This window comes from Trematomus bernacchii, unplaced genomic scaffold (assembly GCF_902827165.1).
Source record: "Trematomus bernacchii unplaced genomic scaffold, fTreBer1.1, whole genome shotgun sequence".
Lineage (NCBI taxonomy): Eukaryota > Metazoa > Chordata > Actinopteri > Perciformes > Nototheniidae > Trematomus > Trematomus bernacchii.
Window position 1 is genome coordinate 117,501 of NW_022987633.1, and position 15,326 is coordinate 132,826.

The 15,326-nt window shown below is 41.5% G+C and overlaps 2 protein-coding genes across 2 annotated transcripts in view; one reads left to right on the forward strand and one right to left on the reverse strand.

Annotated features, from left to right (window-relative positions):
• slc25a25b (solute carrier family 25 member 25b) overlaps positions 1 to 6,433 on the reverse strand; it is a 20,013-nt gene extending 13,580 nt beyond the window's left edge. Inside the window, exon 1 of the mRNA XM_034133065.1 lies at positions 5,486 to 6,433. Coding sequence (XP_033988956.1) covers positions 5,486 to 5,821 — 336 coding nt within the window. The 5' untranslated portion in view covers positions 5,822 to 6,433. The remainder of the gene's footprint in view (positions 1 to 5,485) is intronic.
• A 1,216-nt stretch (positions 6,434 to 7,649) lies between these two features.
• Positions 7,650 to 14,221, forward strand: naif1 (nuclear apoptosis inducing factor 1). The gene is made up of 3 exons (XM_034133058.1): positions 7,650 to 8,319; positions 9,614 to 9,664; positions 13,653 to 14,221. Exons 1-3 carry the CDS (start codon positions 7,875 to 7,877, stop codon positions 14,168 to 14,170), a joined length of 1,014 nt encoding a protein of 337 aa, XP_033988949.1. The 5' UTR covers positions 7,650 to 7,874; the 3' UTR covers positions 14,171 to 14,221.
• Positions 14,222 to 15,326: the final 1,105 nt, after the last annotated feature.

Genomic DNA, 15,326 nt, shown 5'->3' on the forward strand with positions numbered 1-15,326 from the left:
GGTTGAACACTTTTCCCTGTTTTAGTTTTAATAATTAAAAAGTAACAATTTCGTTTTCGGACTCAATTCTGTTGTCTATGATACACTAAAGATGTATGCAAACCCCTCAAGTATCCTCCTTAAAATGTCACTTTCACAAATCTACTCATGGTTGTTTCTCACGACTCAGCTTTAGTTTGCACTTCCTCCTGAGATCCGGAACGCTGCCTCACTGGACATCTTCAAATCCTCACTAAAAACTCACCTGTTCACCGTGGCGTTCGGACCCTAGTCCTTTCCTGGTCCCCTGGCTTCCTTTATTTTATTTTACTTTGTCTTGTTTTGTTCGCTCCTCATTGTCTGTTTTGTCTTGTCTGTCCACCATGTACAGCGACCTTGGGTCCAACATCAACAAGGTTTTGCTTTTGAGTTTGATTTGATCCATATTTAGAAGGATAGCTCAAATATCTTTGATGTCCAAAGAGCATACACTTTTTTTTTTAACCAGGGGAGAATTTCTCTTAGCATTTTTTTGATTCAGTGAATTATTCAAACTTGGAAGAGGTCATTTGAGACTTTCTGTGACTATTTGTATTAACCAGTAGACGACTCACTGCTCAATCTGTCTTTTATCAAAATGCCCAGTTGTCCTACGGGTCTTTGAGAGCAGCCCTGTGTAGTGGGGGGTGCTGCCGTCTGTGGTTCACTGACTGCTGGCAGTGAGTAAGCATTAGATTATCAATGAGGAGGAGGCCTGCAGATTGTACCTCATGGAGAAAGGTATTTGATCTCTTTTTGAACTTAGCCTCCAATCAACCTGTATGACAGGAAGAGGAAGGGTTATATGTACTACACTACCATTACATTACATGTAAGGCTTTAGACATTGGACGCTCCAAAGATCACATTCTTGTAATTGTCATCACTGATCTCACGATCTATGCATGAACTCTGTAAACCGTGAACACAATTTATATTTGACCTTCACATGATCACTTGTGTTACATTACATACAGAGCCCATTGAAGAATAATTCATTTGTACTGAGGTAAGTAATGAAAACACAGTTAATTGTCCAAATATGGCGATGGAAAGTTCAATAGGAACGTTAGAAGATGTGAAACAGTAGTCAAATAATAATTTCTGGTAAAAAAAAAATGTTTACCAGGGTTCCTACAGTTTAAGGCCACGGACATATATGCGCAAAATTGTCATTCTTTTCCAATTCATCTCCTTTCCAAGCCAGTGAAGGGACAAAAAACATTTGCCTCTAGTGACAAAGTAAATTCACATTCACACTTTATCATTACATAGCTTAATAGTTGGCTGCTATATTTATGCTCTGAAATTTGAATTAAGAACCTTTTTTGTAACATAAAACATGACATTGTTGTCCATTGAAAAAGTTAGAAGATCTACTTAAAATGTTGGCATAATTGGCTTGGAACCATAATTCGGAATATCTTTTGCACTGCATTCATCAAGTATTATGTCTTCTTATCAAGTGTTGTGGTAGAAATTATGCTATTCAAACAAAGTCAATCTACTCAATAAGTTGTCTTTGAGTATTCATTACGAATAAACAAACTTTCTCAGAAAGGACTCAAAATCACAGAGTACATGAACTTGACAAGAGTCTGGAAGTCAGAGCAAACAGTGCTGGGTCTGTGAATTCTGTATCTGATTGGCGGCCCTCCCTCCCTTAAAGCAGAACTCCTAACACCAGCCTCAGACAGTAACCTTGAATATCTCACCATTCTTTGTTGTATGAAGCTGTGTTAGGAAACCAATCCCAAGGTATTAACCAGTGTGTCATAGCCTAAAAATGTAAAATTCATCCATTGAAAGTAAAATAGAGTTTATACAGTTGAAAGTGTAGGTGCAGATAGAGTTTGAACAGTTGTAGTTCTCCTCCTACACTGAGGCAAGCATAGGTTCTCCTTGTACAATGAGGCAAGCAAAATGAAAACAAGGTCCAAATACTAACAATTCTTTATTATAGGTAGAAACAAACACCCCAAACAAGGGTATACTACGGTTATACTAACGGGTCTGTGACTACACTCAGTTAGTGTCTGTTCATTGGTAGGAATGTGTGACGTGATTAAACAAGTTATTTCAGCTATGTAATGGATATCATTATGTCTCTATAATAATCAGTTCAGGGAACAAACAAGGGACAACCTCTTCAGTCGTCCAGCACCGTTATGTTCTGCTGTAGCTAATATTTAAACAGGAACGTGTGTTAAAAGGTTGACAGCCTTGACCAGTGCTGTACAAAACTGTTATTTTTCTACCTGTGACTTTCCTGTTAGTTAGATAATCTTGCACATTCAATTGTTAGGTCAAAACTGAACATGTTTGTCTATATGGCCTTTTTATATCGACTGAAAGAACAATGAAATATGCATCATCCACTGGCATTCAGCAGGAATCCCCTTAAATACATTAAGACTAGAAACCCTAATCAAAGTAAAGGTTCTGAATTAGCTACTAAAAATATTACAACTGTATCTTATAGTAATTCCAATTAAGTGATGTTGGCATGTGAATTTCAGCTCAAAAGCAACAACAAGCAATCAACACACAAGAAACACTTAACTAATGGCAATTATACCAAATCCTTTGGTATAGGACGTTTTAAAGAGACTGTACCTGTTCATGCGTTTAAATAACATAAAGGAAGGTCTAAAAGCTGTGAAGTCAAATGCTGGCTGCCCCTCAGGCAGTCCTGTCACATACCTCCTGTATGACTTACAGGAAAGACTTACCTAAAGCCAGTTTGTTAGGCTTCTTTACTAAACTCAGGTGTTGAAAATGCCCTGCATGTGTTATAAACCCTTTTGTCTCCGTTTACACGGTGACAAAAACGAAAACGAACAGAATTCGATAACAAAAAAGTATTCCGTCCACATGGAATCGGCTCAATAAATGTGTCGGTCCACACGAGACCGCTCGACACGCTGGAGACGCTGTAGTACATATGCCGGGCCTGTAAGTGGCGCTGTACTTCCGCCACAAAATACACCAAAAGCAGCGAATAAGACCTCCCGAGCATGGTTGCCATGGTTGCCTGGTTGCCCTTCTGTTTATTCTCCACGGTGGATTTAGCAACATGTAGTTCATGTAGTTCTCCACGTCTACTTGTTGCTGATGGTTGTGGTAGAGGAGCTGTAGATTTGACGCGGGGGTGAGCAGCAGAGGTGGGGAGAGGCAGGCCTCTGGCTGTTTCGGCGGCCTCTGTTTCTCTTTTTCTCCCTCCCCGAGGCGAGCATGTGCTCCTGCTGTAAAAGGCAGGTGCACCGCACCCACTGCCACTAACTCTAAGCCTGGCTCCAGAGCAGGACGTTCTCCCCGGTAGTCCACCAGCAGATGAAAAACACTCACCTCTCCGCCTCTTCCAAGGGACGAGGGAACCGTGCGGGGGGGTCTGCTGGAGGCTCCTGCTGGGTGCACTGTCCTGCGAGATACCGGGACCTAGCTCGAAACACTCGGAACACTGTTGCTGTTGTTGTTGGCGAAACACATCAGCAATGACGCGGGTGACGCGGGGATGAGCAGGAGAGGTGGGGAGAGGCGGGGCTATGGCGTATAGGGCGTACACACGGAGCCGTTTGGCCCCCCAGAGCGTTCCGTCCGCAGATCTACCCACCTTGGGCCCCCTTATCGTTTGAGGGCTCCGTTTCCGCGGTTCCTTTACGGCCTTGTGTGAAGGAACCGTCCATACGATAGAGAACTGTAGCGGATACAACCCGTTCCGTCTCTGTGTAAACGTGGCCTAAGAGCAGTCCAAGTCTTGTTTCCCTTTTTCCAAGGTTGTCAATGATACAATTATGTTTCTCTCAATTTATGAGGTTTTGACTAACAAGTGTCGACTTTAATGCATATTCTGATAAAAGTGTTTATAAATTAAAACGCACATTTTTCCTGTACTCCCTTTATCTTCATTAGGCAAGATGCTTAGTTATACTGGAGAAGAGTTTCACTGACACTGTATGTCTCTTGGCCGACAAGTTATTACGTGCTACCAACATGTTACTTACTTGTCAAGACGTATTCATAAATTCTTTTTTTCCCCGAAAAGTTATCAACAATGTTGTATTATACTTGACCTTTGTCCGTTTCTAATACTGCTTGGTTTTTGCACTTCCCTGGTGTGTCGTTCTTATTATCTTTGTAGTCTTTGTGATTTCGGTTTTTTATTTCATTTTCAATTAATCTATTCAAGGAAAAAGCAGAGGTTAAAGAAGTACTCTTGTGCTTATGTACTTTTACTTGAGTAACAATTTGAATGCAGAACTTTTCACTTTTACTTGTAACAGAGTATTCCTACACTCTGGACTCTGGTATTTCTACTTTAACCTAAGTATTAGCATGAACATGTACTTACAAATCTAAAGTAAAAGTACTTACTATGCACATTTACCAAATTCTGAATAATATAGATATATGAAAAATATGTATGATTATAATTATGAATGTAATAATGTGTTTATCATAGCTGGTAAAGGTGGAACTCATTTTAATTACTTTATTTACTGATCTGTAGCTTGTGAATTGTATCAAAGTGTAAAGTTACAAAACGTACAAAAGACATCAGTTCTGATGTCTTATGTAAGTTTTAATTATATTTTATATCAATAATCCATATCCGCAAATTAACTAAAAGGTTAAGGTGATGTAGAAGTAAAATATTTACCTCAGAATTTTAGCAGTGTTGTAAAGTAACTAAGTACATTTACTCAAGTACTGTACATAAGTACAATGTTGAGGTACTTGTACTTTACTTGAGTATTTCCATGTTATGATACTTCCTGACCTAAGATTTTCATCGTCATAACTAGACTGTAGCTATGTTCGTATGACAACATAAAAAACCTTGAACCTTCTACTCCACTACAATTCAGAGGTAAATGGTGTACTTTTACTCCACTACATGTATCTAATACCTTTAGTTACTTTACAGATCTGGATGAATGATGTGAAATATAATCAAGTGTTAAATCAGACTTTAGTTCCACCTGGAGTAAATCCACAAGCTACCCTGCAGTATACAAAGTCATTCAAACTAGCTGCACCTTTCCAGCTTTGAGAACACTTTAATGATCAATCGTTATAAAATATATCATATATATTATTCTGAAATGGACCAATCTGCACAATCACTACTTTTACTGTCGCTACTTTAACTATATTTTCATGCTAATACTTTTGTACTTTTACTTGAGTAACATTTGCTATGCAGTACTTTTATTTGTAGTATATTACTACACTCTGGTACTTCTACTTTTACTAAAGTACAAGATCTGAGTACTTCTTCCACCTCTGAATTTTAGTGGGGTAGAAGTACAAAGTTTACATTCTCATGTAAAGTACAAGTACCTCTAAATTGTACATGAGTAAATGTACTTAGTTACTTTACACCACTGGGAACAAGTAAGATAGAAGTGTGGACAATGAACAAGGAGACAGTATACAAACAGAACAGCCGGTTGAAAGCACTCACCCTGAGCTCATGTTCAGTGCGGTGTACTCCTAACTTCTTCAGCCCAATAGTCAGGTCGTTGACACAGATGCCTCCATCCCCGTTCACATCCAGGATCTGGAACAGAACCTTCAGCCTGTGCTCCTGCTCGGGCCCTCCACACGTGTCACATTGATGCGTTGACTGACCCGGCTCCGAGTGCCGGTCCTCGGCCCCGGGCTGCCGGGGGGCTGTTGAGGTGGGGTCTTCAGTGTGCCCGCCGCCCGGGTCGACCCCTAGGTGGGTGTCGCCTGATTGGCACTGGCAGAATACATCACTGAGCAAGGACGGCATCAACGAACCCTGCTGGTGCATCATAGGTGTCCGGCACGGTCCGCCACGCTTTAACCTCTGTACGGTACTGATAACAGCCGGAGAGCACTGAAGGCCAGCGCTGTGTCTCGAGCTGTGTTTTCGAGCCCTGACTACCACGTCACATGTCCCTCCATTTCAGCCTGTTCTGAAAGGAAAAGCTACCAGAAGCCGGTAAGCCTAAAAAACAGACTTTTTACTCCAAACCAATTTGCAGAGTTCCCCTGAGACGAAAATGGTTAATATCTACAAGAACACTTTATACATTAGCCGAGTAAGCTGGCCTATTTAGGGTGACGTTAGCCTGAATGTTGACGTTAAAAGCCGGTTAAGGGAGACACGGATCCTGACCTGTCAGCGCCTTACCTTTTATTCATTAAAGGACTTCACAGCATTGAGTGTCAGAGTCTATACCGAGCTTGTATATCGCAAAACACGAAGAAAGGTTCCTCAATAAAGACCGTTATGAGTAAGATATGTGTTCCGATATTTTAGTCCGTTAACTTGCCGACTGAGAAGAGAAACTGTGGCTCGGGGAGACAGCTGCGCCAGAAGTCTCGCTGTACAACGCGAGACTGCAGCGCGACTTCATCAAAAGGTGCTGGGAGCTGTGGTATTTGACCAGAGACTGCTCTGACTGACAGGCAGGTGACTTCTTCTTTCTAGGAGACCATAGGACCAGTACAGACATAGCCCTTTTGTCAATAATTTGTCACCTCGACTGGAAAACGGAGAATTAATGAGAATTTGAGGATCAGAATAGGAAATGAGGATATTGAATGGAATTCTGAGAAACGTATGTCACTGGCGCCATCTTTTGTTTCAGATGTGTAATGCAAGCCGAACTTAAAATTCAGAGGAAGACTGATGTATTTAAATTCCTGAGCGAATAGAAAAAGTAGTTACAAAACAATCAGGATAAACACTCATCAGATTACTAACGCGAAACTCCTTTCCTTCTCCTAGCACCTTGTTTTAATAGTGGGGGGTCATTTCTCTTCAATAGGTTTAAAGAAGGCTGAGAAATCCGATATTATAAGTTATAACTCCATTCCAGATGGATAACATAATCTTTATGTTGTGGTTGAATAAATTAAAGATCTTATCAAACTATGAGTTTGTTAAATTAAAACAATCTTTCTTTTACGAAAGATTCCTCTTAATTTGTAACTACAAAAATGAATTTCACATTTTAAATGTATATTTATGAGTAAATAAATATAAAAGGTATTACTCTGTGATTGATAGTATTAGACCCACATTCCTGCTGATAATTGTGCACTGTTACAATGCCTGATAGTTATTGGTGTTTACCTAGCAAAAAACAGCAAAATGGGGGTGGGGAAGATATACTGCTTGCCTATGTTATTATTACAGATCTAAATAACGCAGGTTTCACAAAATAAAAAACAAAGTAATTCAACGTGTGTGTGTGTGTGTGTGTGTGTGTGTGTGTGTGTGTGTGTGTGTGTGTGTGTGTGTGTGTGTGTGTGTGTGTGTGTGTGTGTGTGTGTGTGTGTGTGTGTGTGTGTGTGTGTGTGTGTGTGTGTGTGTGTGTTGTTCTGAACGCTCCCTAAGACTGCAGGTTTCACTGTTTGTAACTAAGGGTATATGATATCTACCTCCCCTGCTTTGAAATGTTTTTGAAAATAGGCCTATAGTTAGTTGAGATTTCTTTCCTAGATTTTGTCATCGTTGAGTGTTTTTAAAGACAAATATAATTACCAATGCAAACAAGAAACAACTGTTGACCAACCACGACTGTGATATAAAGTGAGATAACGGGGACAATTCTTATTTGGTACCGTTTATTTTGCTTGTTCAATTGGCGTTTAATTGAGCCAATAGAGAAAGAGAATATTGCATGACCGAGAGATATCCAACCAATGGGATGTCTTTGGGCGGGGCTACAGGGCACGCCCAGCTAACGTAAGCGTTGTTGTAGGAAGAAGAAGCCGATTCTGGAAGCCATTACGTTGCGCACATCAATTGAGTAAATCCTACTATTTTTGCGTACAATACGCACAATTACCTCTCCAAAAGGGGAATTTGTGCAATTATGGCATCAGCCGCGAAAAAGAGAAAAATGAATTTCTCGGAGAGAGAGGTGGAAATTATTGTGGAAGAAATAGAGAAACAAAAGCACACACTGGTTAACCACTTCAACGCTGGAGTCACCCACATGGCAAAGAATAACGCTTGGGGGGACATCCTGAAAAAGGTAAACGCTGTCACCACCTGTCCCAGAGAGTTGCCCGAGGTGAAGAAGAAGTGGTCGGACATGAAGACGGAGGTCCGGCGGAAAGTGGCCCAGGCGCGGGCTGCTATAGAGGGAACCTCCGCTGACTGCACTCCAGTCCCCGTCATCCTCACTGCGATGCAGCAGAGGATCTGTAACCTGCTGGGGGAGGCCACCATCATCAGCCTGCCTGCAGGAGACTCGGATGCTGAGATAAGTTTACCTGTCACCGTGAACGCAGCCGCCACCGTCACACTGGCAGAGAGTAAGTCCTCACAAGTTGAACTGTGAGCGTTCACATGATACACTTAGTGTGCAGTAGTGTACAGTAACTAGTAGATGTACTCAGTACTGTACTTAAGTACAATTTTGGGAGACTTGTACTGTTCTTCAGCATTTCAATGTGTTGCTACTGGACTTCAACCCTACTAAAATTGGAAATGAAATATTGTACTTTTACTCCACTACATTTATTTAATACCTTTAGTTACTTTACAGATTTGGATTAATGATGTGAAATATAGCCCAATCAACTCTTAAATCAGATCTTAGTTACACCTGGAGTAAATTCACAAGCTACCCTGTAGTATATTACAAAGTTATTACAATTACCTGGGATATATATTATTTTGAAATGGGACAATCTGCATAATGAGTAGTTTTACTTTTGGTACTATAAGTATATTTTATATCTACTTTTACGATTAACATTTTGATTTCAGGACTTTTACTTGTAACAGAGTATTCCTACACTCTGGTACTCCTACTTTTACTTTAGTACAATATCTGAGTACTTCGTCCACCTCTGTGAGTATGAGTGGCAATGCTGTTATAATAAGCAAGACAAGTTCCTTTCCTTTGAGTGGATTCATCCCCAGAGCTCAGTGATAAATGTTGCTTAAAACGTGATGAGTGTACAACACTGAACAAGCATTATAGAAGACACAACCCAATAAACACTAAAAATACATATCCCACCTTCAGTGGAAAACATGCTGTACAGTAGCGTTTTGGCAAAGCATGAAACCTGACACTGTCTGCTGTGTAAGGGTAGAGTACACGTTAGGATTGTGTGTGTTACATAGCATCTGATACTTCCCACACCAAGAGGGGTTGAAGTGCATTGATCCCCCTCAAAGCCCTCATCACAGGTTACTATGGAGACAGGTTCTAAGTAATACAAAAAATAAATCTATATATTTAAACTCTGAAAAGGAAAAACTATCCAATAAACCACAAGTAAAAAAGTAAAGATGTAACAACTGTAAAAGGAAGTAAAAATGTGTGGCTAAAATATAATTCTTCTGCTTTTCTGTCCTGATATATTATGGGTCCTCGGGTTGATATTTTTTTTTAAAACCTTTCTCTTTTCCCTTCTTAACTTTGGAGGCACAACCTAAATTAAAAGGGCACTTAAGTATTTTAGCCCCTTTAGGAGAAAAATATCCTAAATGTGCTTTTGAAGATTTTAGCCTATTTTTTGCTTTAGATGGTCTTTCTTATTTTCTTGGATTGCTTGTTTTGTGTTTTTTGCATCATGCTGTCTGTGTTTCTTTCAGCTCTTCCAGCGGGCTCAGCTACAGTCTGTGATGAAGCAAAGCCACTGACTGGTAAGTGCGTTTATTATTATATACGTGAAACTATCAGTCTGTGTGAACATTAACGAAGCTTTCTGGTCGTTATATACTGTTAGCATATGACCCATCCACGAAAGACTAAAATGTTGGTGTTCAGTGAAAGTAATTAAGTAACAAAGGTAACATTTCAATGCTTTGCATCCCTTACTGGAATAATTTTAGAAAACTACCTTTTCTAAAATTCAAATAATTTAGTATTTTTTTATTAAATGTAAAAAATAATGTACTTAATTTATGTAAAAAGCTCTAATATCACAACCATTATTTAAAATCATGAGAGCAATATTAACTTCATCATTCAAGACATTGTCCTCGTTTATGACGTTCTTCCAGTCATTACTGTGTCACTATGATTACAGGTGTTTTAGATATGTATTATAATGATGTGAGGTGTGTGTGAAGGGGGCACTGATCTTTGGGTTTCGTTCATCCATCCATGAAACAGGAACGAGCGAGTGAATCCTCACTTGCTCCTGTGGTCACCCACCATGAAAATAATGAGTTTTCAGATTTTTAGCAGCAGTTCTAGCAAACCAAGACACATATAGTTATGTTATAATAATGTTGTTGTCGATGGTGATTCCAGCAAAGCAGAGCGTCAAATGTTTTATCAGGATAAAATCTTTTTTCCCCTTTGGATGACCATCTAATTCAAACCTACTCCAGCTCTGACAGGAGTGTGGTACTGATCTTCTCTTTTCCTTTTTTAAACTTCTTATTTATCGGCTTATTTAATTAAACAGACGCACTATTTTCTGAATATAAAGTTATATTTTTAGATATAGCATAGGTAAATCACAACAAAGTAAACACCAAAAAAAGTTAAAAAATGAAATAAATAAAACAGTAACAAAAATCTAAGGGATAATATATTTAGAGTTAAATTAAGGCTGATTACCAAGCATCATACAGTTCATATTTCATCATGGGTCGAGTAAAATGGAGGGATGATTTCACAGATAAACATTCAAAGACACTCACATCCCCCTCTTCTTATACACACACACACACACACACACACACTTACTTGTAAACATATACAGTGGAGGAAATAAGTATTTGATCCCTTGCCGATTTTGTAAGTTTACCCATTTGCAATTGTCGTGCCGCGGTCGCTGTTCTCCCCCCCACACTCAGACACTCAAATCCAGCACCAGACACTTTTTACGCTGCTATGGACAATCTTGCACTAATGCACATTCTCAAAATATTGAAGTGACTGTTGTTTTGTACATATTGATTGTTGTGTTTTTATTAAGGTCTTAATGTGTAAACATTTCTCTTTAACTGTGTATATATATACATATTTGCACACATATTTTTATATACATTTGTTTTTATATTCGGGATTGTGGGAAACGGTATTTCGATCTCTCTGTCTGTACACACAAACTGGAATATTGCCAATAAAGTTGACTTTGACTTTGACTTACAAATAAATGAACAGTCTATAATTTTAATGGTAGGTTTATGAGAGACAGAATATCAAAAAAAAAATCCAGAAATTAACATTATATAAAAGATAAAAAATTATTTGCATTTAACTGTGGGAAGTAAGTATTTGATCCCCTTGACACCAACAAGGATTCTGGCTCCCACAGACCGATTACATAAGTCCATTTCCTTTAGGAAAGTACTCCTAACATCAACTAGTTACCTGTATAAAAGACACCTGTCCACAGAATCAATCAATCAGATTCCAACCTCTCCACCATGGGCAAGACTAAAGAGCTGTCTGAGGACCTCAGGGACCAGACTGTAGACCTCCACAAGGCTGGGACTGGCTACAAGACCACCAGAAAGCAGCTTGGTGAGGAGGAGACAACTGTTGGTGCCATTATTCAGAAATGGAAGAAAGACAAAATGAGCATCAGTCGCCCTCGGTCTGGGGCTCCACACAAGCTCTGGCCCCGTGGGGTATTGGTGATCATGAGAAAGGTGAGGGATCAGCCCAGAACTACACAGGAGGAACTTGTTAATGATCTCAAGGCAGCTGGGACCACAGTCACCTAGAAAACTATTGGTATCACACTACACCATAATGGATCAAATCCTGTAGCGCCTGAAGGCCCCCTGCTCAAGAAGAACATGAAAGGCCGTCTGAAGTTTGACAACGAACCTCTGAAGGATTCAGAGAAGGCTTGGGAGAAGAGGATGTGGTCAGTTTGGCATCAACTGGACACGCCGTGTTTGGAGGAAGAGAGATGCTGACTATAACCCCAGAACACCATCCCCACCATCAGGCATGGAGGTGGAAACATTATAAGTAAACATCCATACGCACATGTAAAGCTTTATATTTCCCAGGTCAGCATAACTGAAAACAATCAGAATACACTTGAAAAAAGAAAGCAAGAAAAGAGCCAAAGACAGTTTAATAAGTTGAATTAACCAAGAAGCATTCATAACAAATATTAATTCAAAAAAGATAAATCATAATTTCCAAAATACACATCCTGTAACAGTTCTGAGAGATATAGCAGCCAGGTATATATTGCACAGCTAGGAGGGGCGCCTGACTGATCAAATCTATTGAAGAAAATGTTCAAGTCGTTTGCCCACTGATGGTCCCCCCGGACCTGGGAGTCTGGGTCTTTGTAGCCAGAGATGGTCTTTAGGCCTCTCCAGACTTTTTCTTTTCTGATCTCAACCTCAGAAAGAAAAAACATTTCCTCTAATGTTGAGCTACCTGCTGAGTGACATGAGAATAGTACAAACCCCAAGTCCATTGAAGTTGTCAGTTTAGTACCCCCACTCTTTTACCATGCTGTTATAGCAGTGCAAATGTGGCTTGGCATTCTCTTGCTGAAATAAGCAGGGACATCCCTGACAAAGACGTTGCCTGGATGGCAGCATATGTTGCTCCAAAACCTGTCTGTACCTTTCAGCATTACTGGTGCCTTCACAGATGTGCAAGTTACCCATGCCATGGGCACTAACACACCCCCATACCATCATCACAGATGCTGGCTTTTGAACTTTAAGCTGATAACAATCTGGATGGTCCTTTTCCTCTTTGGCCCGGAGGACACGATGTCCATGTTTTCCAAAAACAATTAGGAATGTGGACTCATCAGACCACAGCACACTTTCCCACTCTGTGTCAGTCCATCTCAGATGAGCTCGGGCCCAGAGAAGCCCATGGCGTTTCTGGGTGATGTTGATATATGGCTTTGGCTTTTCATGGTAGAGTTTTAACCTTCACTTGTGGATGTAGTGACATACTGTGTTCACTGACAATGGTGTTCCAAGTGTTCCTGAGCCCACGTGGTAATATCCTTCACAGAATGATAATGGTTTTAATGCAGTGCCCCCTGAGGGATCGAAGGTCACCGGCATTCAATGTTGGTTTTCGGCCTTGCCGCTTAGGTGCAGTTGTTTCTCCGGATTCTCTGAATCTTTTGATGACATTATGGACTGTAGATGATGAATTCCCTAAATTCCTTGCAATTGTACGTTGAGAAACGTTGCTCTTAAACTGTTGGACTATTTGCTCAGGTAGTTGTTCACAAAGTGGTGAAACTCGCCCCATCCTTGCTTGTGAATGACTGAGCCTTTCGGGGATGCTCCTTTTATACCCAATCACGACACTCACCAAATGAACCTGTTCCCCTGTGGAATGTTCCAAACAGGTGTTTTTTAGCATTCCGCAACTTTCCCAGTCTTTTGTTGCCCCTGTCCCAGCTATTTTGGAACGTGTTGCAGGCATCAAATTCAAAATGAGTGAATATTTGCAAAAAAAACACAACGTTTATCAGTTTGAACATTATTATCTTGTCTTTGTACTGTATTTAATTGAATATAGGTCGAAAAGGATTTGCAAATCATTGTATTCTCTTTTTATTTAAGTTTTACACAACGTCCCAACTTCATTGGAATGGGGGTTTGTAGATGCAACTAGATATTCAGTTTGGGTTTGAGTCACTTCATAACTAAAACAGCTTTTCTGTTCTGTTTCCAGCTGAAACTACTTTCCTCACCCTGGAGGATGGAGGCGTGGTGGAGTACTGCACAACCACTGTGAGTGACTCCACTCCCACCGTGGTGGCGGCCGTTGAGGCTCCAGTGGAGATGCTGGCTGCCTCCTCGGCCTCTCCCCCTCCACCTCAGAGTCATGCCAAACCTCAGGAGCTGAAGAGCCGCATCGCCCTCAACTCCGCCCGCCTGCTGCAGGAGCAGAGGGTCACCAACGTGCACATCCGTCAGATCGCCCAGCACATGGAGGGACAGAACGAGCTGCTGCAGATGATGCGGCGCTCTCAGGAAGCTCAGGCGTTCGCACAGGAGAGACAGGCCCAGGCGCTGGAGGGCACCCAGGCCGCACTGCTGGCCTTAGTGCAGCTGCTCAAACCTGCTCTCAAAGACCTGCGCAAATTCCTCCAGAGTGGGACTGAAGCAGCCAACTCCAGCAGCTCCGCAGCAGAGGAGCAGAGGCCCAGAACACCTCCACCTCCACAGCCGGCCGAGGAGGCACAATAGACGTGTGTGTGTGTGTGTGTGTGTGTGTGTGTGTGTGTGTGTGTGTGTGTGTGTGTGTGTGTGTGTGTGTGTGTGTGTGTGTGTGTGTGTGTGTGTGTGTGTGTGTGTGTGTGTGTGTGTGTGTGTGTGTGTGTGTGTGTGTGTGTGTGTGTGTGTGTGTGTGTGTGTGTGTGTGCTTCCTGTCTGAATTGTACATAAAGGACACACAGACTTCAGAAAACAATAACAAATAAAAAACGTGTCAAAAGTTGCCTTTGCGGTGAGCATGTACAGAATTTTACTTGTTACCTTCTGTCTTTAACTAGCAGAGTTTATGTTATTTGAGACATTTAATTGAGAGTGTGTTTTTTAATGCAGAGATGCAGACGGTTATCAGTAACATGGAATCCTTAGTTTGATCCAGTCACCCTGCAGTTCACCCTGAATGAAGAATAACCAGTCCTGTTCTCCACACCAGAGACGGCAGGGGTCTTCAGGTAGTGTGCACTGTGTCTTCAGAACTGAAGAAAAACTTGAATAAAAATCATCTGCCCCCATTTTGTCTCTGGGGTGCATCGCTACTTAGCAGCCAGGAGGGGTCAGTGTGTGTAAACAGGTTTCATCACTACAGCAGTATAGTTTAAAGGTCCCATCTTTTGGCCATTTTTACTGATCATAATTCCATTGTTGAGGTCTACTAGAATAGATTTTCATTGTTCAATGTTCCAAAATCCGCCCTCTACTGGACTCTATGGGTACTACCTTATCATGCAAGCATTCACCTACTGAGACTTCTATAGACGTAGCCTGCCCCGGGGCGGGCCTACCTGAATGCGCGCGCATCTCACCGTTTAATAGGAGGCCTCGCCTCCTGACTGTCATCCCTTTCTCTTCAGCGAGCGGAAGTGAAACACTGAGCAAAGACGTGAAAGAGAAAAGAGATAAAACAAGCATGGAACCACTCCTTGAGCACCGGACCTGCCCGACATGCCCTGGCCTGATCGCGGGGGCTGATCCGCACCGCCTGTGCTTCCAGTGCCTGGGGCCGGACCACGCCGAAGACGGCCTAAACCAGTCGCCGGCCTGTAACGCCTGCCGCCGGCCTGTAACGCCTGCCGCATGATCCCTCGGCTAAGCCGCCGACATCGTGGCGAGCATTTCCGGGTGAAGTTCGGCC

Coding starts and splice junctions, on each gene's coding strand:
- naif1 (XM_034133058.1), top strand. CDS start 7,875: ATGGCATCAGCCGCGAAAAAGAGAAAAATGAATTTCTCGGAGAGAGAG. Junction 8,320..9,613: donor CACCGTCACACTGGCAGAGA/GTAAGTCCTCAC, acceptor TGTTTCTTTCAG/CTCTTCCAGCGGGCTCAGCT. Junction 9,665..13,652: donor TGAAGCAAAGCCACTGACTG/GTAAGTGCGTTT, acceptor TTCTGTTTCCAG/CTGAAACTACTTTCCTCACC.